This window comes from Ylistrum balloti, unplaced genomic scaffold (assembly GCF_031769215.1).
Source record: "Ylistrum balloti isolate Yb309-2 unplaced genomic scaffold, AGI_CSIRO_Ybal_v1 Utg370078, whole genome shotgun sequence".
Classification (NCBI taxonomy): Eukaryota; Metazoa; Mollusca; class Bivalvia; order Pectinida; family Pectinidae; genus Ylistrum; species Ylistrum balloti.
In genome coordinates, this window is record NW_026782116.1 from 1,709,944 (window position 1) to 1,734,624 (window position 24,681).

Genomic DNA, 24,681 nt, shown 5'->3' on the forward strand with positions numbered 1-24,681 from the left:
GCTTATATTGTCATAACTTCAGAAATATTTAAGATTAAAGACACAATTCAGCGATAACAATTCTTAAGCTTCAAATCAGAAAATTAACAAACTATCTCACTTAATAATTCTTCTAATCTGCATTCTTAATATAATTTGACAAAGTAGACACACCATTAATGCCACACGACCTTCAAAAGTAAAGATCATGTTTAAAGAGTTTTTTTTTTCTTATGATAATTGTCTACAATGTATAGCATTCCAGTAAAAACATTTAATAATAAATATTAGATGAATATATGGACAACCTAGACACTAAACAGTGACAATAGAGAAACAAGTGGTATAACCAATGCTGTTGATATAACAAGATATTAAAATCATCTTCAAAAAGTAGATTTTACAAATCCTAAAAAATAACAAAGATTAATATGAAATAATCTCTTGTTTTTTTTTTGTTTACACACATCACAACAAATATATTGGCCCCATTCAACCCCACATATTTAAATAAATTCTTCCTATAACAGTAAATGGCACAGTCTACTATGGTTTGTGGGGATGAAAGGAGTAGCTACAGGGCAGTGTTTGTCTGTACTGTGTACATTTTTATGTTGTTATTTTTCTTCTGTGATCCGGGCCTTGGGCCCTGGTACTTGAGGTAAATGATAACCTACATCCTAAAGAAAATGTATTTGTTGTAATATTACATATCAAATGATTCTCATCATTAGGAGTTCATTACAAAACGTTAAAACCTTCACATTTATAAACAGACTTGAAAATTGAGCTAGGTGAATGATTAAACTTGGGTGCAAAGCCTTTGATATGGGTGTTTGTGTTGGAGGCTCTTACACAGATATATAAAACAACATCTTGAACATTCTCATGGATTCACAGGGACAGGACAATGTAAGTCAAGCTAATCAGCAACCTTTCTTAAAGGATGGCACACATTTACAAAATTATGTAGATTGGTGATTTCCGAGAAAAAAAAGAAAAGAAAAAATGAAGAAACCATGATTGAACAAAAGTATGGCACAGTGACATAACAAACGATCCTATCAGCACAACCAAAGTCAGCCATGAATAAGTTCAATAAAAACATAATCAAACAAAGAGCTGAAAATTCCAGCAACAGATCAACATCAAATTAATGGAGTTTTTCTATTACATCAAACATTTATCTTTTATTTTAATAAAAATTGAAGTTGAATTAACAACACCTCATTATCTCTTAAAATTGACTGTAACATATAAGAAGTGTTAAAAGCTACACTGAACATACTGAGAGGACACTGGTACATGTACTATAAGCCTATATCGTACACCATCCTGATGACTTTGTCACTACATGTATATTGGATATACGTAACCAATCAACATAAATGTTTAAGCACTAATATTGGAAACACTTCAGACAATTTTCATGGTACACGTGAATAGCTCGGACAAAATAAAATGGAAGTCCCCACAGGGATCTTTATACCACCATCACATGATATTTGTTCCCTAAGCGAGTTTGATCTTCTGTCTCCATTCTTTGGATTTACCTGTTGTACTGACAATACCATCATTAGTTAATGTAATTAACCTGAGAATTGCCTGGACAACATTTTGTGTTATGACAAAAGACTCAGAATAAGTGGGAAAATTCAGAAAGATACATCCATTGTCTTTCAAGAAACAGTAAATTATAAGATTTAAGGAAGGATAGAAGAACAGACAGACAATGGATGATAGCTTTTGGATGAAGGGAGATTTCAGACAAATGGACCAATACATCTAAATCTATTTGCACTGTTATACTAAATATTCTATATTCTTGTGCTATTTTGGCCTTGGACAATGAATTGTAACCTCACTTACTAATTTATGTCTGTAGTGTGATGCATGTACAGACTGAACACTGTCTATATATACCCGAGATGTTATGCTATCCAATGATAAACAGCTGAATATTTAAGGGTGTTTCATTATCAGACGTTAAAAGATTGATTTTCATCTTCAAAGTTACATCAGGATAAGAAATATTTTTATTTCAAGATTCAATTCTGTTTTTAACTTACAAAAGAATTGACTCCCTTTAAATGGCATTTCATCTTTTATTTGTGATTTCAGCTCTTTTTTTGTTTACATGGTACCTCACAGATATTACAACCTGATTGGTGACCCAACAATACTAAATAGTCATATTTGTCAGTCTGGATTAAAGAGAAAAGGGACATAACTCCCACAATTCCAAAACAGAAGTTGTGGTTAAATGAGCACGAGCAAGATAACACTATCCATTATGGTTATTCTTTGAAGAATCAAAATTAAAACTTCAAAAAACTTATTATGCAGATCCAGAATTGGACACATGGATGGTCAGGAAGACTGGGTGATAGTTATATGGTAACTCATTCGCATATGTTTTCTTGAAATACAATTAAATGAATGGTTACAGTGTAGACTCTCATTTCTCTGATGCACCATGAATGGCAGTACGTACATAAAATTCTTCATTAAAGAACAAGCAGTGTTATTTGTAAGTGGAACTGAAGCGTTGCCACAAACACAGATTATATTCCATCAGATGACTGATGAAACACTCTTGGTTGACTGTGATTGGTAGTCCTGGCCAGCTGGTCACACTATCCTGATGATGTGGAGGTGAACTTCAGGTTGTAATGCTGAGTTACTGTAGCTGTGGACGGGAACAGTTATCTCCATAATCATCCACAACTTACAATACACATTAGTAGTGATGACCTTTAACCTTGAATATGGGTCAACACACAAAGTAAGAAAACAAGGATTACATGTAGCAACCCATCATTCATCAACAGTTCAATGATATTACCTGCATATATATTGTAAAAAAATTCCCAGAGATCACTTTTTAAATTTGCCAAAGAAAAGTACCTTTTATCAATTGGCATAGAGCACTTGAAATGTAAAAAGTAATTATTTGTTATTCTACCAACAATTATTCCAGAGCATATCAATTTTGTTTTTGGTTCATTCTATTGGGGTTGTTGATGCAGCATGTACATTCCCTGATAAAAAAAATGTGTGTGTGTTGCATACATTAATGTGTAACAACATAACAAATCTGAGTCATATGAATCCTGTACAATATCAATGACAGATCTGGTCAAACTCAACACTGGAATTAAGTTAGAGTTATCTCCCTTCCATCAATGAAATTTGCAGTACTACTATGTTTTTTTAATAAAATAATATTTCCATGAGACAAGACACAAATGATTTTCAGGTTTTAGCATAATGGAACTTGGATTTATCCCCAATAAATCACACAGAATTCATGTATTTGGTCAGCAGTGAAATGATCAGATTTGTTGATGTGTTCAATAACAATGATAAATGATATCCAGTTGTAGGAAAGGCTTAATCATAAATACCTCAAATGGTGTACATGCTGAATATAAAGGTACATACCACTGAGTTCAACAATAAGGTTTCATTGAAGATAGCATTTATCATCATTATCAGGAAATAATGCAGCATTCCTACCTTATACAATAGAACAGTACTAGGTATAAAGCTATATTACTATAGGCAAAACACAACAGTTCAACACTTTGCTTCGCCTTTTTTCAAGTTTAGATAAGTCGTATGTGAACACATTTGTTATGGGGTCCATTCTATCACCATACAGATCCAAGCCTCTAGTTCCAGGTTACAGTATGGCACAACACAACAACACAGTGATTCATTGTTCTCGCACCAAGCCATGCATGACAAAATGTCTGTTATAATCTATGGTAATACATGCAGCAGTCCCCACCATTCTCATGAATATACAACAGGTACACAAAGCAATTGGTTGTGTCATAAACATTACGACATCCTACAAATTATAATTAAAAACACTATCATCTTATGATACGACGTTAGCACTAGACAACTTTAAGTTGTAAAATGAAAAATAAAAAATGAGATTCTAGTGTAAGTTTGTGTGTTGACTTATCAACAGTGCAGATGGAAAAAGGAAACATTTAAAAAAGAAATAACATTTAACACTATCATACTGACATTTCAATGATTCAAATAAACCACTGATTTAAAACATGAAAACCATCAAGCATATGACGATATCTTAGCTATATCATGTAATGCTTAGATCATTTAATGAACATTATTTTCACCGGAGAAGCAAAATTTCTCATTTATAGGGCCCCTTCTGACATTTACATGAAATCTAATAAAATTACAACACTTGATATCTACCTTAGTGACCTTGTGAAGGTCGAGAAGACAAAAAACAAATTAGGCTATAACAATACACTGATACAGTTTGTACATGGTACAATATACAGTTTAAATATAGATTCTTGATAAAACAAAACATTAATAACAAGCAGTATCAACAATAATAACAAAATAGAAGCATAACCGATTTCACTTACAAGTAAATGATATAACACTTACTGTGACAGCACTCTTTAATCAACTATTAAATGGTATTAAATATTTTAAGTGATTTCAATTTCAATTTTAATATTAAACAACAATACCTTTAAGCCAGAGTAAGAATCTGCCTGCTGAGGATCGAAAATGACTTTTTGAGAGTGAACATGTTTTGACTATATTGTAGTCACATTATGAAATACATCTACATGCTTTGACTGTTTCATACAATTATTCAATCCTATAATTCCTTTCCATAATTTTGACATGGCAGCTAGAAATTAATATTGAATGCCAAGAAATGTCTTTGACCAATCAGCTTGGAGACAACAGAGCTGACCAATCAGATGATTTATGGGTGGCCAATCAGCTGCGAGGGGAGTGGAGTACCTGTGAGGACATGTGCTGGTCATACATGGATGATGACGAGGAGCTGTGTAAGTTGTCACTACTGTACCCCCCTGTCTGGGCGATCACGTGCCGCAATGCATTCACCTGGGGATAAATCACACACACACATCACATACATGCAAATGTAACTGTGCAAGCAAACACTAACAAAAGTCGTCTCCTCTTGATCTTATTTGGCCTGAAAACGTTACGTCCTATAGTTATAATATTCTCTAGCTGCCTGACACAATAAAGGCCAAATTTAAACACATGATATAAGTATATGATGTTCCTACTCCTTAACTAAAACGTATGCTACTTGTAATGCCTGATATCATTTTCTTATATATATTATTGATTAATGATATTTATCACGAGAAGATTCAGAAAAGGATGATTGGTGACCAAATTTTTGGGGGGAGGTGATTGTAAGATCTTTAGTTTTTGTGATATTCCCAGGGTTCTGAATACTATATCTGGTAAAGAGCCATATTATTTAGCTGGATAAGAAAACATGTGTCCTTAATATTGTATGTACATGTTCTGATGTGCGTGTGCGTGTACGTGTGTGTGTAGTTTTTCTAACAGTAATACGAAACAGTGACTTTCCTTCACATACCCACATGTGAAATGTACGTTTTAAATGATACTTCCATTCAAGGGAGACAAACATGAATTTTTTGTGATGACTGCTGATGAAAAGTTCAGTGCTTGTTTGATACTTTACTATTTAAGACAAAGTTGTTTTTGTTGTCATCACAAAATTTCAACAAAAAGCTAGTTTGTTTTTAGTTTAATTGCAACTAACATTAAGTAAATATCATTGTCTTTCTATCATGAATATTATTACAATGTAAAACCAAATATTTTTTTGCGACTCAAACTTTATGGTTTTACAAAAAATAGGCTTTTGTTGGCACTTGATTTCATAGATAAGCTTTTCCATGAGATTCACTAATTCTATAATCTATATCAATTTTTATTAAAAGTACCCACAAATATAAAAATATCTGCCCCCGAAAATTAATAATGATCAGTATTCTTGAACCAGCATAACTTTTTTTTATAGATTTCATTTCACACAATTTCTTCCTTGTTGCAGCAGACATTTTATACTCTTTATTTTTTTATTTATTTTATGTCGCTTTTATAAAAACATAACTGTTTACCCTATAGAATGCATGCAATATAAAGATTAAATTCATGCCATGATGCTGGACTTGGCTATATCTAGTTTCTGTACATATGTCGTCCTTTAAATCTGAAACAGACAATACTCTCCAACTACCAACTAATGCTATATTTTGATTCTGTAAAAATATCCACCATTAGATCTGAAACAGACAATATCATATGGACAGTGCCATTTACTGCCTGTTGGTCTAACAATATAAAAGTCTCTCTTATACTTAGTAAAGGATGAAAACTGTATACAAACAAAGAGATTTTAACTCTGTTGTCAGTATATATTCAACGCTGATAATGGTTTTGTGTTGTTGTTTTGATACACTCTCCTTTTTCTTCAAGGACACATTTCTTCAATCTACATTTCTTGCAGTAAGATTTAAATGTTCTTTCAAATGTGGCAAAACACAAAATTCTAACCAAAATATTTACCCTAGGTTTCATCCAACACCCTTATCTTCTGATCGTCTTTTTTTATAACGCTATGCCTTTGCTATTTTCACTAGCATTTCTGTGTAATTCTTAAATCTGAATCTGGTCCAAGAACTGCCATTTAACAATCTAGTCAATCCCAACATGAGAACAGTTTTATAGTACTGGTAATTCACTGTAACTACAATATAATATATAATTATGTCGTACCTGGTAATTCACAGTAACTACACCATAATATATAATTATGCCGTACCTGATAATAACTGTACAGAACACGAATATCTTGTGAAGCTATTCTGTGTATACATAACAATCATGCTCATGCTAACAAAATTTAACATTAAAGCATGCTTACTTAACAATAGTAATCATAGCCACAAATGCCAAAACACAACATCAAACATTCTAGGTCATCAATGGCCTGATTTGATTTGTAACTGGGATTTATCATCAAACCCTGTCTAGAGGTTAAGGTCAAACAGAATACTGCAGGCTCAAAACAAGAAAAAGGGTCAGACAGCCAGTCATTCAACTGAAACTGGGCCTCTAAAGTTTGTAAATATTGTGCTTTAGAAGGGGGTTGTCAATGGCGAATATTGAAGGTTTGTCCTTCATTACCAATGGTAAAACTGCAGTATGAAATAATGTGTACACTGGTATAGTCAGACCATTAGACAGACTGCTATTTCTGGGATCAAGGTCACACCATCTTAAACACTTTGATGTCTCGGGTCAAGGTTTGGGCATCAAACATACTTTTATGTCTGCAGTAAAGGTCTGATTACAAGTCTGCTGAGCTGGACTTCTATGTCTGGAGCTGTTAGTCAGGCTATCATAGTTATACTTTTATGTCCAGGGGATAAAGTTGAGTCATCATAACAATATAACTTTATGTGAAGTGGTCAATGTAAAGCCATTATGGTTACTTTTGTGTCAAGGGGATAAGCTGAGTCATTATAATTAGTATAACTCTATGTCAAGGGGTCAATGTCAGGCTCTTAGAATAAGGCTCAATGTCGGGCAATCAGAGTTAGACGCTATCTCATGGGTGAACGTTAGGCTATTAGATATAGATATATATGTCTGGGGTGAAGGTCAGACTATCAGAAATAGACTTCCATTTCCAGGGCTAAGGATAGGCCATCAGAGTTAATTTTGTTCAGGTCAAACATTTAACTCAATATGTGTCAAGGTGAGGGACACATAAGAGTTAGACAAGAAGGACCAGGACGTCAGATAAAGTCTTGTGTCATGGATGGAATATGGGTTCAAACTGTGTGAATGATTAGATGTTCCTACATGAAGCTACAATTGTTGTAATGAAGGTTGGGTTTGGACTGATGTGTCTAGACTCCTACCGAGTTATCGCTGCTTTGGTAGTTGTCTCCGTTGAGGTTCATGTACATGCCGCTGCCCTGGCCTCCGATGCCTCCCTGTGATGATCCCAAGTTATAGCCAGCAGCTCCACCTGGTGGAAAACAAAACTTCATTGTAAGACCTTCCCAACAAACACATTTCAAAAGTTTCTCAAGTTCTCAATTAGAAAGTTATAAATGTTTCCAGGCTCTACAAATGAACTGATTTTGTTAGCAATCTTACAACTGGTATCACTTCACTAATATTCATATATATGTTATAATACACACTAGCCCAGTTCTGAGTTGTTTTCTATCGTACATAAATTTCATCAGTCTATCACAATTTGTTTTCACAAGAACTTTCCATTGGTCAGTGTGTGATCTACCACCAGGTCTGATCCATGTACTGAAAACATGCTGTAAATATACTGTTGTACATGTATCAAATACAAGCTGTAAATATACTGTTATACAACATGTATCAAATACAAGCTGTTTGTAACTGTTGTAAAACATGTATCAAATACAAACTGAAAATATACTGTTGTACAACATGTATCACATACAAGCTGTAAATATACTGTTGTAAAACATGTATCAAATACAAGCTGTAAATATACTTTTGTACAACATGTATCAAATACAAGCTGTAAATATACTGTTGTACAACATGTATCAAATACAAGCTGTAAATATACTGTTGTACAACATGTATCAAATACAAGCTGTAAATATACTGTTGTACAACATGTATCAAATACAAGCTGTAACTATACTGTTGTACTACATGTATCAAATACAAGCTGTAACTATACTGTTGTACTACATGTATCACATACATGCTGTAAATATACTGTTGTACTACATGTACTTTAAATACAGACAATAAGTATAATTTATATTGTAATAAGCTTGAACATTTTGATTAAGTAGACTCATACTTCATTTTGCACTTAAACGAACACCTCATCATGAATATATTTTCCTTCAGGTAAATACCACACATTTGCATTATCTTGCGGCACCTAACATCTGTTTATGTAAATCATGTATATTAAAACCCATCCAATTGTGTAATTGATATAAACATAACCAACGATGTTTATTTAAATAGATGTTTTAGATCATACGCCTGGCAGCAAAGCTTAAAAGCATTAGCCCAGTACATTTCACAACTATTTTCTGATCTTGATCACAAAGGCTGTGACAATTTGAGAATGGACACTCTCTTCAGCTATGTGCAATTGTAGCCTTAATGTAAAACTGGATACACAAAGAAACCAATTTGTGTGTATTGATTATAGCTGTGTTTTCATGCTGCATTACAGAAGGGAAACTGTGAAGGAAAGACCAACAAGAAATTTCCAACCCAATCATTCCTCTTTATATCTCAAAAGAATATTCATTCTTCTACTCAATATGCCACTAAAGAGTATCCATCCTTCACCCAATATACCACAAAACAGTATCCATCCTTCACCCAATATACCACAAAACAGTATCCATCCTTCACCCAATATACCACAAAACAGTATCCATCCTTCACCCAATATACCACAAAACAGTATCCACCCTTCACACAATATACCACAAAACAGTATCCATCCTTCACCCAATATACCACAAAACAGTATCCATCCTTCACCCAATATACCACAAAACAGTATCCACCCTTCACACAATATACCACAAAACAGTATCCATCCTTCACCCAATATACCACAAAACAGTATCCATCCTTCACCAAATATATCATAAAGTAGTATCCAATCTCTATCCCAATACATCTCCTACCTACATACCACCAATCTCTATCCCCATACATCTCCTACCTACATACCACCAATCTCTATCCCCATACATCTCCTACCTACATACCACCAATCTCTATCCCCATACATCTCCTACCTACATACCACCAATCTCTATCCCCATACATCTCCTACCTACATACCACCAATCTCTATCCCCATACATCTCCTACCTACATACCACCAATCTCTATCCCCATACATCTCCTACCTACATACCACCAATCTCTATCCCCATACATCTCCTACCTACATACCACCAATCTCTATCCCCATACATCTCCTACCTACATACTACCTATCAATATCATCATCAAGTACACAACAGCACAAAGAGTAAAACATAATATTACTTGCTGCTTAATATCACCAGAAAAGGAAAAACTTTCTACAACCTTAGCAAATCCCAAATTTTACAAACAATTATAGAATGAAATCCTAACATCAAATAAAAGGCATCGTTGCATTTCTTTTGAAGAGAAGCAGTAACACAAGTAAGTTTTATCTGTGTTGTACCTCACCAGCGTGGTTACCATAGAAACAACACACACAGCTTTCTATATCTCTATTCATCATCACTAACACCAGACAACTTCACCCACGACCTTCACCACAGCCTCGACCTTGACATTACCTTATCCTTTCCAGGTAGCCAATGCTGTGGGACCTTAAGAGACTCACACAAAGTGTTTTTTATGATACCAGTATCTAGGTGAACAAGATCCTACATATTACCCGGACTTTCTACAGGTCTATACCCTTTAAAATAACAGCTGTCTATATCAATTCTACGTAAGTAAACACAGGGTCAACGATATATGTATGTTATCTCAAGGAAGTATTTTCAGAGGAATATTAATCTAATCATATCTTGAGGAATATTGTATATATTCATACATATTATATCAATTTTGCCACGAGTGTAGCAGCCCAATACAGTCTCAAAATGTCAGGAAACTGGGTTATTCCAGGGCAACAAAATACACAATTACCTTTTATTGGTATTTCTACCAAAATCACAACAAATGTAGGTTGTCTTATTACCAGGCATGGGCTTATTTCAAAGCATAGACTCATTTCAAAGCATGGACTTATTTCAAAGCATGGACTTATGACCAGGCTAGACTTATTTCAAGACATGGATTTATTTTATGACTAGGCTAGACTTAATACCAGGCATGCACTTATCACCTGATTAATGTGGAATATTCACTGTAATATGTATTCTTCTTTTCATATTTAGATACATTTTCTTAAATCACTAGTGTTTGTTCATGATTTAAGACTTTAAGTTCCTTTCTAATTCAGAAACCCACTGATCACCTCAAATGTGTACTATAGAAAAGGTCTTGTCTCTGGCAGCCGAGTACAAATCCAGAAATAAGTCATATCACCAGTGCTATACATCAGTAGAACTAGAACTCAACACATTAAAAACACTGAGGAAATGAATAAAATCTGTCGTTGGTATTTATGTACTCAATAAGAATTATTTGAAGGCCTTTAAGGTCAGGAAAAAAATTCCGATTAAAATCAGTTGTGTAAGAAACATCATTCCCATAAACGTCACAAATTCTTGTTTTTACAGACTGTTTATATGCCTTTTGGTCGATCGTTCTATTATCTTGGGTCTGAGAAATAATCTAGTCAAATACTGGATTCACAGAAGTCTACTCCAATGTAAGGGAATGTTATTAAATCACACAGTATAATACATTACTGCAGGTCTCACGACTTCACTCCCGATTTACTACACCACCAATGCACTGTACAAACACTACACCAAAAGTAATGATACGCTAGTGGCCGTGCGGGTTGTTGAAGTCAGGTTTAGCTCGACACTTGGAACACAAACAGCAGCAGAACTAAAATATTCTCCCTAATACAACTTTATCTTTTGAGCTGATTATAAGAAATCTTCACATTTTGATAGAAAGGTCAACTAAAACAAAATATGTTCAAAATGATTTTGTAGTCTGTCGTTAAGCTGAATAAGATACAAAATGATCTTTATTTGTAGTTCTACAATAAAACCATAAAATTTTGCCCTAAAATTTTAATATCAGTCAATTTAGTAAAACAATTTAGGTGTCAACTGTAAATGATTGAATGGCAGGGCTGTGTACAAATAAACAATAATCAATAACTCAAACTGACAAATCCCTATCTAGATGCCAACCAACATTTGGGGCAATCTAGAAAATCTGAAACTAGGCTCCTTCATTTTTACATTATATTTAACACAGATCTCTGGGAGAGTCCATTATTGTCGCAGGAAATGCTGTGATGTGAAGTCTGTACCAAAATAATATATTAAACATATTTCACTTCTTAACAAGAATGCCTGTGTTCAAGTGCTAGTATTTCATATTATATATATCAGCACATGGAGAAAAAGAAATGGAATTCTATTAATCATTATTTCTCATTCATTTAACAGGTGGAGGAATATAAGACTTGCTGAAGATGGGGGACACTACTGATATATCTCACTAACAATGGAGACAATATCATACATCACTACTGATATATCTCTCTGACAATGGGGACACAACCATACATCTCTACTGATATATCTCTCTGACAATGGTGACAGCACCATACATCTCTACTGATATATCTCACTGACAATGGTGACAGCACCATACATCTCTACTGATATATCTCACTGACAATGGGGACAATACCATACATCTCTACTGATATATCTCACTGACAATGGTGACAGCACCATACATCTCTACTGATATATCTCACTGACAATGGGGACACTACCATATTTCTCTACTGATATATCTCACCGACAATGGGAACACCACCATACATCTCTCCTGATATATCTCACTGACAATGGTGACACTGACAATGGGGACACCACCATACATCTCTACTGATATATCTCACTGACAATGGTGACAGCACCATACATCTCTACTGATAAATCTCACTGACAATGGGGACACTACCATACATCTCTACTGATATATCTCACTGACAATGGGGACACGACCATACATCTCTACTGATATATCTCTCTGACAATGGGGATACCACCATACATCTCTACTGATAAATCTCACTGACAATGGTGACAGCACCATACATCTCTGCTAATATATCTCACCGACAATGGGAACACCACCATACATCTCTCCTGATATATCTCACTGACAATGGGGACACCACCATACATCTCTACTGATATATCTCACTGACAATGGTGACAGCACCATACATCTCTACTGATAAATCTCACTGACAATGGGGACACTACCATACATATCTACTGATATATCTCACTGACAATGGGGACACGACCATACATCTCTACTGATATATCTCTCTGACAATGGGGACACCACCATACATCTCTACTGATATATCTCACTGACAATGGGGACACCACCATACATCTCTACTGATATATCTCACTGACAATGGTGACAGCACCATACATCTCTACTGATATATCTCACTGACAATGGGGACACCACCATACATCTCTGCTAATATATCTCACCGACAATGTGGACACCACCATACATCTCTACTGATATATCTCACTGACAATGGGGACAATACCATACATCTCTACTGATATATCTCACTGACAATGGAGCAATATCATACATCTCTACTGATATATCTCACTGACAATGGGGACACCACCATACATCTATATTGATATATCTCACTGACAATGGGGACACCACCATACATCTCTACTGATATATCTCACTGACAATGGGGACACCACCATACATCTCTACTGATATATCTCACCGACAATGAGGACACCACCATACATCTCTACTGATATATCTCACTGACAATGAGGACACCACCATACATCTCTGATATATCTGATATATCTCACTGACAATGAGGACACCACCATACATCTCTACTGATATATCTCACTGACAATGAGGACACCACCATACATCTCTACTGATATATCTCACTGACAATGGGGACACCACCATACATCTCTACTGATATATCTCACTGACAATGGGGACACCACCATACATCTCTACTGATATATCTCACTGACAATGAGGACACCACCATACATCTCTACTGATATATCTCACTGACAATGGTGACAGCACCATACATCTCTACTGATAAATCTCACTGACAATGGGGACACTACCATACATCTCTACTGATATATCTCACTGACAATGGGGACACGACCATACATCTCTACTGATATATCTCTCTGACAATGGGGACACCACCATACATCTCTACTGATAAATCTCACTGACAATGGTGACAGCACCATACATCTCTGCTAATATATCTCACCGACAATGGGAACACCACCATACATCTCTCCTGATATATCTCACTGACAATGGTGACAATATCATACATCTCTACTGATATATCTCACTGACAATGGGGACACCACCATACATCTCTACTGATATATCTCACTGACAATGGGGACACGACCATACATCTCTACTGATATATCTCTCTGACAATGGGGACACCACCATACATCTCTACTGATATATCTCACTGACAATGGGGACACCACCATACATCTCTACTGATATATCTCACTGACAATGGTGACAGCACCATACATCTCTACTGATATATCTCACTGACAATGGGGACACCACCATACATCTCTGTTAATATATCTCACCGACAATGGGGACACCACCATACATCTCTACTGATATATCTCACTGACAATGGGGACAATACCATACATCTCTACTGATATATCTCACTGACAATGGAGCAATATCATACATCTCTACTGATATATCTCACTGACAATGGGGACACCACCATACATCTATATTGATATATCTCACTGACAATGGGGACACCACCATACATCTCTACTGATATATCTCACTGCCAATGGGGACACTACCATACATCTCTACTGATATATCTCACTGACAATGGGGACACCACCATACATCTCTACTGATATATCTCACTGACAATGAGGACACCACCATACATCTCTACTGATATATCTCACCGACAATGAGGACACCACCATACATCTCTACTGATATATCTCACTGACAATGAGGACACCACCATACATCTCTACTGATATATCTCACTGACAATGAGGACACCACCATACATCTCTACTGATATATCTCACTGACAATGGGGACACCACCATACATCTCTACTGATATATCTCACTGACAATGGGGACAATACCATACATCTCTACTGATATATCTCACTGACAATGGGGACACCACCATACATCTCTACTGATATATCTCACTGACAATGAGGACACCACCATACATCTCTACTGATATATCTCACTGACAATGGGGACACCACCATACATCTCTACTGATATATCTCACTGACAATGGGGACACGACCATACATCTCTACTGATATATCTCACTGACAATGGGGACACCACCATACATCTCTACTGATATATCTCACTGACAATGAGGACACCACCATACATCTCTACTGATATATCTCACTGACAATGAGGACACCACCATACATCTCTACTGATATATCTCACTGACAATGGGGACACTACCATACATCTCTACTGATACATCTCACTGACAAAAAACACAACTAGATAACACACCTCACTTGATAACCATGTTAACCACCTTGCTGCCAACGATATCACTGATCTTACAGGAATGTGAAAATCATTACATAAGAATGTTATTTCTGTCTTATGAGGATGCAATCTGCGTTTTTATCTTCAGGTGATATCAGCAAAGACACAATGTTGTTAATTTTTATCCTTCATCTACCGTTTTTTATCCAGTAAACTTCCCAGCATGCCTGACTCGAAGTCAAAATTGGTGGGTTAATTACAGGACATTGAAATAATATTTCCTGATAATTCTGTTAAATACTGACAAATATATATGGGGCTTTTTTTTACCAGGCTTACTGGGTAATAATGATAATCATACTAATATGAAATATTCTTTGATACCAGCCATGAGATCTCACTCTAATCAAGATATAATCCATTAATTGTACAAACAGTGGGCAATGGTGCATTGGATAACAATGTCAAATAATATTTCAAACTTGAAGAAAAATTTGTTTTGATAACATCAGTTATGCCCCCTGAATACAAAGCTGAACCTTGCTATCCTGCCTGGTCCATTGAACAAGAAAACTATCTCTGTAAACTGCTGATTTCATTTCTCAAATGAAAAATTCAGACCTCTTATCACTAAGGCATATATCATTTCCAGTCTGTATGACCAAATTTTCTAACAAATGAAATCTCATTTCTCCAACAAACAATGTCTTCTTTCTCTAGCATATTACTTTTGTCTCATTTTTCAAACAAATGACATGTCTATTTCTGTCTCTGCCAAATGATGTCTTGTTATTTCTGCATAACAAATGATGTCACCTCATATCTACCAAACACGTCATTGCAATTATCTAAGAAATGCAATCATTTCATTTTTTTCTATCTAACGAATGCATGATATTTCATTTCATTGTCCAGGAATTTTTCTGATGAATGACATCCTCACATTTCAGTCCAATAAATGACATTGTCACATTTCCTTGTTTAACAAATGTCCCATTCCTGTGTCTATACATGTTACTTCATTACATTTGAAATTACTCTGTCTCATATACCTAATAAATTGCTTTATCTAATATCTCAATGAACAACATTGTTTCCTTTTTCTATGTTTAATACAAATTTACAAGTTACCAATCAAAATATTTGTCCATATCAGATCAACGCTAGCTTAGTCACGCTAAAATTGGCTTATATTGAAACTGGTTCCTTTTGCATATATCTGATGATAAAATACAAAATAGTGGCAGTACTTTCATATGCAGGGGACATAACCATGTAAAAGGATGTTACACTGCGTCTTGATAGACAGCTTGTCATTAAGTTGTGTTAATAAGACAAAAAGATCACACTAAGATGGACTTTCAATCTTCACGAGATTTTATTTTCATAAATTTTCATTAAAATGAGGTATATCTTTCCATGCAAACGTTACATTACAAAAAACACATTTTTTTTTCTCAAACGTTTACAAATGACACAACTGAATTACTTTTGTTTTCAAAAGGAAAAAAAAAATACATAAGATTTGTGGTTGTCATATGACTATGAATAATACACAAATAACAAGCTGTCTGATTCACACGTCTACAGGTACATAGATGAGGTACACAACATATATCATATTTGACCAGGTAGATCCAATATTCCTTCAACATTTCCGCCAAAGTAAAGCTTAATTAGTTTCATATCTTGTAAGTTTTATTTATAGTTCCATTTATATATAAAAGGATATGTGTGTTAAATACACAATGTAATGCTCTTGATAAGAAATATTTCATATTTTGTGAAAACCCATAATATATCTAAAATATTGAGGTTAACACCTGAAAGTTATATATACAAAAAATATGTATTTTTATAAAAATGCACCAAATATTGTATTGATATTTAAATAAATTCATCAATAACATTTAAAGGAGGAAAACATTACTGTAAGTAAAATCACCACTTGAAGCTCAGTAGTATGTTTACCTGGTCAAATATGACATTATAACAAAATTTAACTTGACCATTTAAAAATAATGGTTTTTACATAACATCCAATGCACCAATGCAGTTTTCAAAATACACATTATGTGATTTTTGGCAAGAAAAAAAAGTGATATACATATTAAATATGTCCATTCATTTATACATACATGGTTTATCATATCATTTGTCTATTAAATATTTTTTCCATAGTCTAACATACCCATTATCAAAATGAATACGATTCACAACAAATAAAAATTCATATCATGAAAACTATAAGTTCATTATGAAGAAAGTATACAAGATTTTTTTTTATATGCATACACACTATTTGCAAAATGAAACATGGGCAAACATTTCCTATGTTTATGAACATAAAATTAAGTCAATGGTTTATATGTAGTTTTTAAAGAATATATAGATGTAGAACGAAGCTGAGAGCAAACAACACAGATCGTTAATATATTGCTGTCATTAGGATGTCCAAAAGCAGCAGAAAAGCAAAATAAAAACTGTTCTAAATCCTAGTAAAATCTATTCAACATGATGATATAAAATTACAATTTAAAATTGGCTCTGATTTTATTTGAAAACAATCTAAATATTTTAAAAAAGGTTTCATTACTGCAATTCTGGGTGAAAGTTACAAGATTACAATTTGAAAATAAAAGTAAACAAAACTACAGAAAAATATGTAAAACATTTACTGAAAATTTTAAAAAGGGAATTTTAATCATCTCTTTTTGTCCCATTTTTTTTTCAAAATCAAAAACATAATCATAATATGCTTTTAAATTTACCAAGAAATTGCTTGAGCCAGAGAATATATACTGAAGACAACCAAAATTGTCTTTGATGGTTTCTTATGACATATCTTAGAGGAATGAGAAAGACTAATGACACAAAAGCACATATGTCAAGCAGCTTATATATATATATACACATGTATATCATCTCATTGGTGCCAGAATCTTTGAATGTCAGTGTTTAATTTTTACCCTCTAACATCAACCTTTAGATGATAAAGTGATATGAATCATCAGAGCTACACCAACTTTGACCCTGAACTGAATGGTTAAATGACCTTTGACTTTAAAACGTCACCCATCTCACAGACACAGACCACAAGTAACATCAGACTAGAACTAACTCTCTTCCCTAACAGATCACAACACTTTCCAATGGAAATAAATGCAAAATTTTACATGCGTAGGACTTTTTACCACTTGCAAAGCACAAGAAACTACTACATCAATATAACAGAACTTGACACATAACAAGTTTATCAACATTGATTGCAATACTTATTGGATGTGTGATCCAACAGAAGTAGCATTTTATCCATATTATTCCTTTCCTCCCCACCTATTATACAAAATTTTATAACCTATCATTGATTAAAACAAATTCCAGAGTTCTCTTCCTCTTTAAACTTATTTAGTATTTTATGATCTTATGAAATCTATTAACCTAAAACCTAAATGTATCTTTCTATTCATCAACGACATTTACTACAGAGGTGCACAGTGAAAATATTCCTCCCTTTGCAACAAAATCACAATGCTGTAGTCCATCTCGGGAGAAGTCAGTTATCTCCCTTATCTATTACATTATTACCTGATGAAGAGCAGTGATCACCATAACTCGCAAGTTCAGAAAGTTATACCTTTTACCCATTATTTTTTGGTAGATTTGTTGTTTAAAATTATTCCTTCTGAAAAGATTTGAACAATTAAGTTATCTCCCATTTAAAGATTTGTACAATAAATTTATCTCCCATTTAAGATTTGTACAAAGTGCTATAGGATTAATTGGCCCTACAATACATCATCATCATAATCCTGGTACAAGCCATCACTACCTTGCCCATCGTGACCCACAGCTGCAGCTGCAGCAGCTGTTTTGGCAGCATACAGGTTAGCTTCCTCTTGTGCTTTACCAATGTTTTTCTTGTAACGAATTCTCTTGTTGCCAAACCAATTTGAAACCTGTAAATACATAGAAAGAAAAAAAACATTGAAATCATAAACAAACTCACAAACTCTGAATTACAAATAACAATTTTAAAATATTACAGAAATTTCAAGAAAATGTTGTTGAAATTTGTTGAACAATATATATATATCAAACACATCTATTTTGTAGGCCAGGAGTATGTGAAAATATTGAATTTAGGTAAAAGTCACTTAGTTCAGCTGCTTGTGTGTAAATATCACTTCCCAGGGTAATAACTCATTTTAAGGCGATTATTCTATGTCATTAATTGTAATGACAAGAATGATTTCCTTTTAAATGTATTTTAATGATTGCTGAACCTATTCAGCAGAAATGGTGAAAAGAGATTACAAAATCTGTTTTAAATGACACATATTGACTGGAAAAATAAATATTTGTACACAGAGCCAACCACAATCACAATCAGTATTCAGACATTAGTCTATATGTGTACACTTCCAGACAGAGATTAATGTGCCGACAGCACCATCAGGAGAGCTACCATTATACTAATTGAAATTGTCACTTTCAATCTTTAATTAATAGAATTACATAGATGTGTTTTTAATTGTATGGCAAACGTGATATTTAAAATTACATCCCCAGCCTTTCCTCTTAAATACACAAACAAACTCATTTGGCAACAAATACTTGGCTATGTGTATAACCAAAACTATTAATACCAGTGCCTTGAATGGTATGAATACCTAGAAATAAACGCCTTCCCATCTGCACATAATAGTTCATAAATTTTAATGAGATGTAATAACTAACAACTCCAAACATCCATTTTGCAATGTAGTATGGAAATATAAATCATCTTTGACAAGACTGTGATCCGTTTACTACATTAACAAGGCTGTTAGGTTCCTTTCCACAGACCTCGTTCCTTTACACAGACCTCAATCATCCTGTGAAATAATGACACAGCTAACAAGAGGCTTTCTCACACCACATTCAATTCAAAGAGAAGATATTCTTACAGAACTTCACTCTTTCAAAACTGATACAGAAATATTTAATAAGTAACACATTTGCCAATTATTTAAAAACACCTTTCTTTTGCTTTCATTATAAATTCTAAGCTAACACATTATTTGAACCAACAGGGCTGTTGAGTTCTGTTACTGTACCTAAGTACGAAACACACACAAAAACACATCCACACTGTTGGCCATGTGGCTTCAGTGGAGAAAATACACTTTTTATGTTACTCTGGTGGGAATTAAATTTTCATGCAAGTCATTCGTGTGAAATGCAGGCTGTAGTTTTGTTAGTTAATTGGCCTGTGTAATGAATGGTTTGTGCCTGGATAAGTACCCATTAGGCCTTCTTGACAGAAAACACGTGCAATACATTAACATACAAATTTCACCACCAGATCAGCTGTACAATACACACACCTCACACCTGATAATATCTCCGCTTTGTTTAAAGTAAAAAAAATCCTTATCAGGATTTTCCTTCAGTGAAAAACCTATGTCATGATGATCTTATCCCTAAATACAATTAACATCTAAACCCACACCTTAAGATGCTACACATCACAGCTCTGCTGTAAATCTGACCCTGCGGCTATTTATCTACAGACGATAAACTTTGTATACATATCAAACCCAGTATATCTCACCTTTTATCACAAATGTTTTAGGGACAATATCTAGATTTTTTTTGTGTTCTTTCTATTGTAAATAGCCAAGTTGATTTTTTTTAAAAACAAGTATACTTAAAATAGTCATTTTTCAATATATCCATATGAAATGTAGTAAATATTTCCTTGTTTGAGGGTTTCCATTTTTAAAAACAAATTTATACTAATAACTCAGTTATAATTTATATAGTAGATTTTTTTTTCATATTAGTAAACAAATAAAAATTTTGATGAAACATCTATTTGCAAAAAGTTGATAATTTAAAAGGAATAAATAATTGTAGTTTACTGCTGTGATATTTCTCCATGTAATTTAAGCCCTTAACACTGTTACTTTGTGTAGATCTAAACACTAACACAGGTGATGTGAGACCAAGGCAATTAACAGCAGTGAGGTTCACCAAAGGGAATTTACCATTTACAAATACCTGTACTGATGAACCCAGGATATCTCAACAGTCTCCTGTAGTGAATTTACCAGACACAACCTGATACCTCAAGTAGGAATTTATCAAATAATTGACAAAACACAGAATATAATCATCTGTGATGTCACCGATGTCAATACAATTCTTTGGATCTAAACTCATTTATCAAAATAAGTCAAACATTCTACAGAATGGTTGTGTTACAATTGGCAATACCCACAATACTTCGAACATGTGGGTGTAATGAACATGAACTGTTTACTGATTTTAAGTTGTTTATTGCAATGTATTGTCCACAAATATGAAATCCAATAATAAAAATTATTGAAGTTTATTAAAAAAAGTCTGCCACTTTTTAACTAAATATTTCATATTTTTATTCCAAATCTGTGTGCCATAAAATTTTGATGCTGTAGTACTTCCACACTATGTTGATGAGGTAAGTGATCCTGGTGCCAATTAATAAATAACACCTTAGTAACATTCTCTTTCTAGCAATATATCTTAACCATCTAGATACAGAAAGTATAAGAAACTATAATTGATATTTGTTTAAGTATCACAAAATTTCTCACAAATAATCCACAAAAAAGTTCACAGCAACTACATCATGGAATTGTAATTCCCTTTGGAATGGAATAACTTGGTGATATTTCATTAAACATGGAAATCATTTGTATCAGCCCTCAGGTGGGACAATATTTACAATTATACACTGCATGAAACTTCAATATTCTCTTAGTTTTAAAGCTGAAGCCCCAGTTTCAAGGCTACATTTCTGATGAAGCAGGATTGTGAAGGAATTAGATGAAGGAGTAACATGAACAACACAGCCTTGGATTAATCAACCATACACTTCAATAACATAGCATGAGGTTTTACTATAACATATAGCTCCTCCGAGGAATCATACCAGCAAATCAGAAATAATGATCACAATCCTTAATAATGTTAAAATTGATTACATCCAACCATAACAACATTTCAAAAGATTACTTCCAATCTAGATCTACCTAACAACCCTATTTCAATGCACACAACTTAATCTTTAGTGGTTCAGTAAAAAAAAAAGAATTTTTATTCCTTTACATAAACACTCATTAATTTTTAATCCAAAAATCATGTCTCATGAAAGCCATCTTTTTTTCAGCAAAAGAAGCTAAAATTTACAGTTCATATCTCCACCTAATTGGACCATATCTCATCACTTCACAAGAAACTGTTAAATACAAAGCCCCCTTTAATTCCATTTCTGAATGTTTCATTAGTCTCATGCCTATAACTTTCTCACAAATTATTATTTAGCCAGTCGTCAATTATTTGAATCACCAGCATTTCTGACGCTTGTATATTTTTATGAAAGGGAAATATTTATATGATTGTTGGTCAATGGCAAACTGATGTGATTTTCGAATCAAATATTACCATAAAAATACTAAGGTATGCAGAAGCAGCTGGTGAAGTACCCCAATTATAGCTTCACTTCAAAACACACTGCTCATGAATTAATCATTAGACTTAATATTTCAATGTCTTTAATTTTTTTTTAATATGGAATATATTTAATATCAGTTACAATGTGTTAACATATTTAAGTTACATACTGAATACTGCTGCAATAAGCCAATGTCTACAAATAAGCCAACCTATATCTTTCACTATTCAGTTCAGTAACTGAAGTTTTCAGCAGCTGAGGTGCAATTAACTTAAAAATTTCAGTGGTAAGCTTATTTTCTTACTTCTTGTGGTAAGCATGTACTTAATTTTGATAGTAGTGGGTGTTATTTCCTTTGACAAATACAAGTAATTTGCCAATTCAAATTCATCAAGGTGCTAATTTGTTGAATCAGGTTAAACTTTGCACCAAAATTTAAATCTGATGATGTGCCAGGTCAAGGTCACATCATAGGTTTTAAGTCAACTGTCATATTAAATGTGTCATTTTGTACTCTGCTGCAACTAAATATCACTCTACATCCATATATTATCAACACCCATGAAAATTTTATGTTCAATAGTAAACAGTGGTTATGCATGTTTTTCCTGAAAGAAGGTCCTAGCCGCTGACCTGCTCTTTCCAAATTGGGACACCACAATGACATACTTAATCTTTTTTGTACTTAATGTCACATCAGTATAAAGACAGAAAGCTACAAATTCACTACAGTTACAATAAATAAAACGTAAATCTCCTTTTTGTGGGCCTCATTTTGAATACTTCCCAGCAACCCGAGCCTGAGTCACATGATCTGGCTGTCAGTATATGACGGATGGTCCTGTCAGTCCAAATGTTCTAATCCACTATCAGGGCCGACATGATGTGCCCTAAGGAATCTTTCTCCACACCCTTGGGCCCCTAATTATAGGCCTTTTATCCTAACCTGGCCAAAAAACCCATTTCTGTGACAATTCTACCATGTTACTATCATAAGGGTGTTGCTTCCCATGTCTTATTTATTATTTAAATTTATATGATATTTCTATTAAGATTATTCTATATGGTTTTCAAACACAGTTTGGAAATATTAAATGATTTCTGGTGAAGAGTGTTACTATCTATTTCATTTAAAAAGAAAGGTATATTCAGAAAAGAATATAATTAAGGGCAAATAATTCTGTTTTCAATGCACCAGGTACTCTTGTTTAGCTCTGATAGATATGATATTGTGTGGTGTGTAACATGTCAACTAATTTAGTGCCTCTGTAATTATACCTACTGGCTCTTTGGTCCATATTTAACATAGTAGGTGGCCCTAACTGTACCTTGATAACCTCCTAACTGGTTAATCTTCCTTGATTTACAAACTAATACTTATCAATGAATTTAATAGTATTTTTTTATAAATTAACGAGTTGTATGAATTACTGTAATTTTTAAAGTTCTCCTTGATTATAATTTCTTATGGTTGAAATGATTTAAGTTTTTTTTTCTTTTGGAGAAGGACACAGACCTATAAAAGGTGATCACTCTCCTGGAAATAAAAGTGTGTGTCTTATCTCTGAATGCTATCTTTTTTCACGGTATATTTCTTGGCACCTCTGCACCATTGTGCGACAGTGAATTGACGTTTTTCCCTTCTCCTATCACCACACAGCCCCTATTGTGTCCTATCTCATTCAATTTTCTAAAGAGTCTGGGTATAATCGTTTTTAATTTGCCTTATCAGCATACAACTTTTTTCCATTGAGCGTAATTTGATACTGGGAGAAAGCGTTGTGAAAGCGTAAATAATTGTACATTTCAGTTGGTGGGCATTGTACAGAAACCTTACACCTCCCCGTCATTATCTTAATCTCTCTCCTCCTCTTCGACCCCGATTCTTTCCAACAAAGCCAGTATTAATAGAGATAATCACCAGCGATAATGTGTTGGAAATTGAATAACAGAACTTGTATTAAAATATTCAAGAATCAGAAAAAATCCCACTGGGCCAGTTCTTTGTACACATGTGACAAAACATGG

The 24,681-nt window shown here is 34.0% G+C and overlaps 1 protein-coding gene across 5 annotated transcripts in view; it reads right to left on the bottom strand.

The window, feature by feature from the left end:
- Positions 1-24,681, bottom strand: part of LOC132549800 (pre-B-cell leukemia transcription factor 1-like) — a 53,759-nt gene that overhangs the window by 5,141 nt on the left and 23,937 nt on the right. For 4 of the 5 annotated variants that reach the window (XM_060213769.1, XM_060213767.1, XM_060213768.1 and 1 more), the window contains 2 exons: positions 19,006-19,132; positions 7,764-7,873 (listed from right to left, as the gene is read on the bottom strand). In XM_060213769.1, the coding sequence (XP_060069752.1) occupies positions 7,764-7,873; positions 19,006-19,132 (237 nt within the window). Of the gene's footprint in view, positions 1-426; positions 2,669-7,763; positions 7,874-19,005; positions 19,133-24,681 lie in introns of those variants that run through there. The other variant, XM_060213770.1, reaches the window with a different exon arrangement.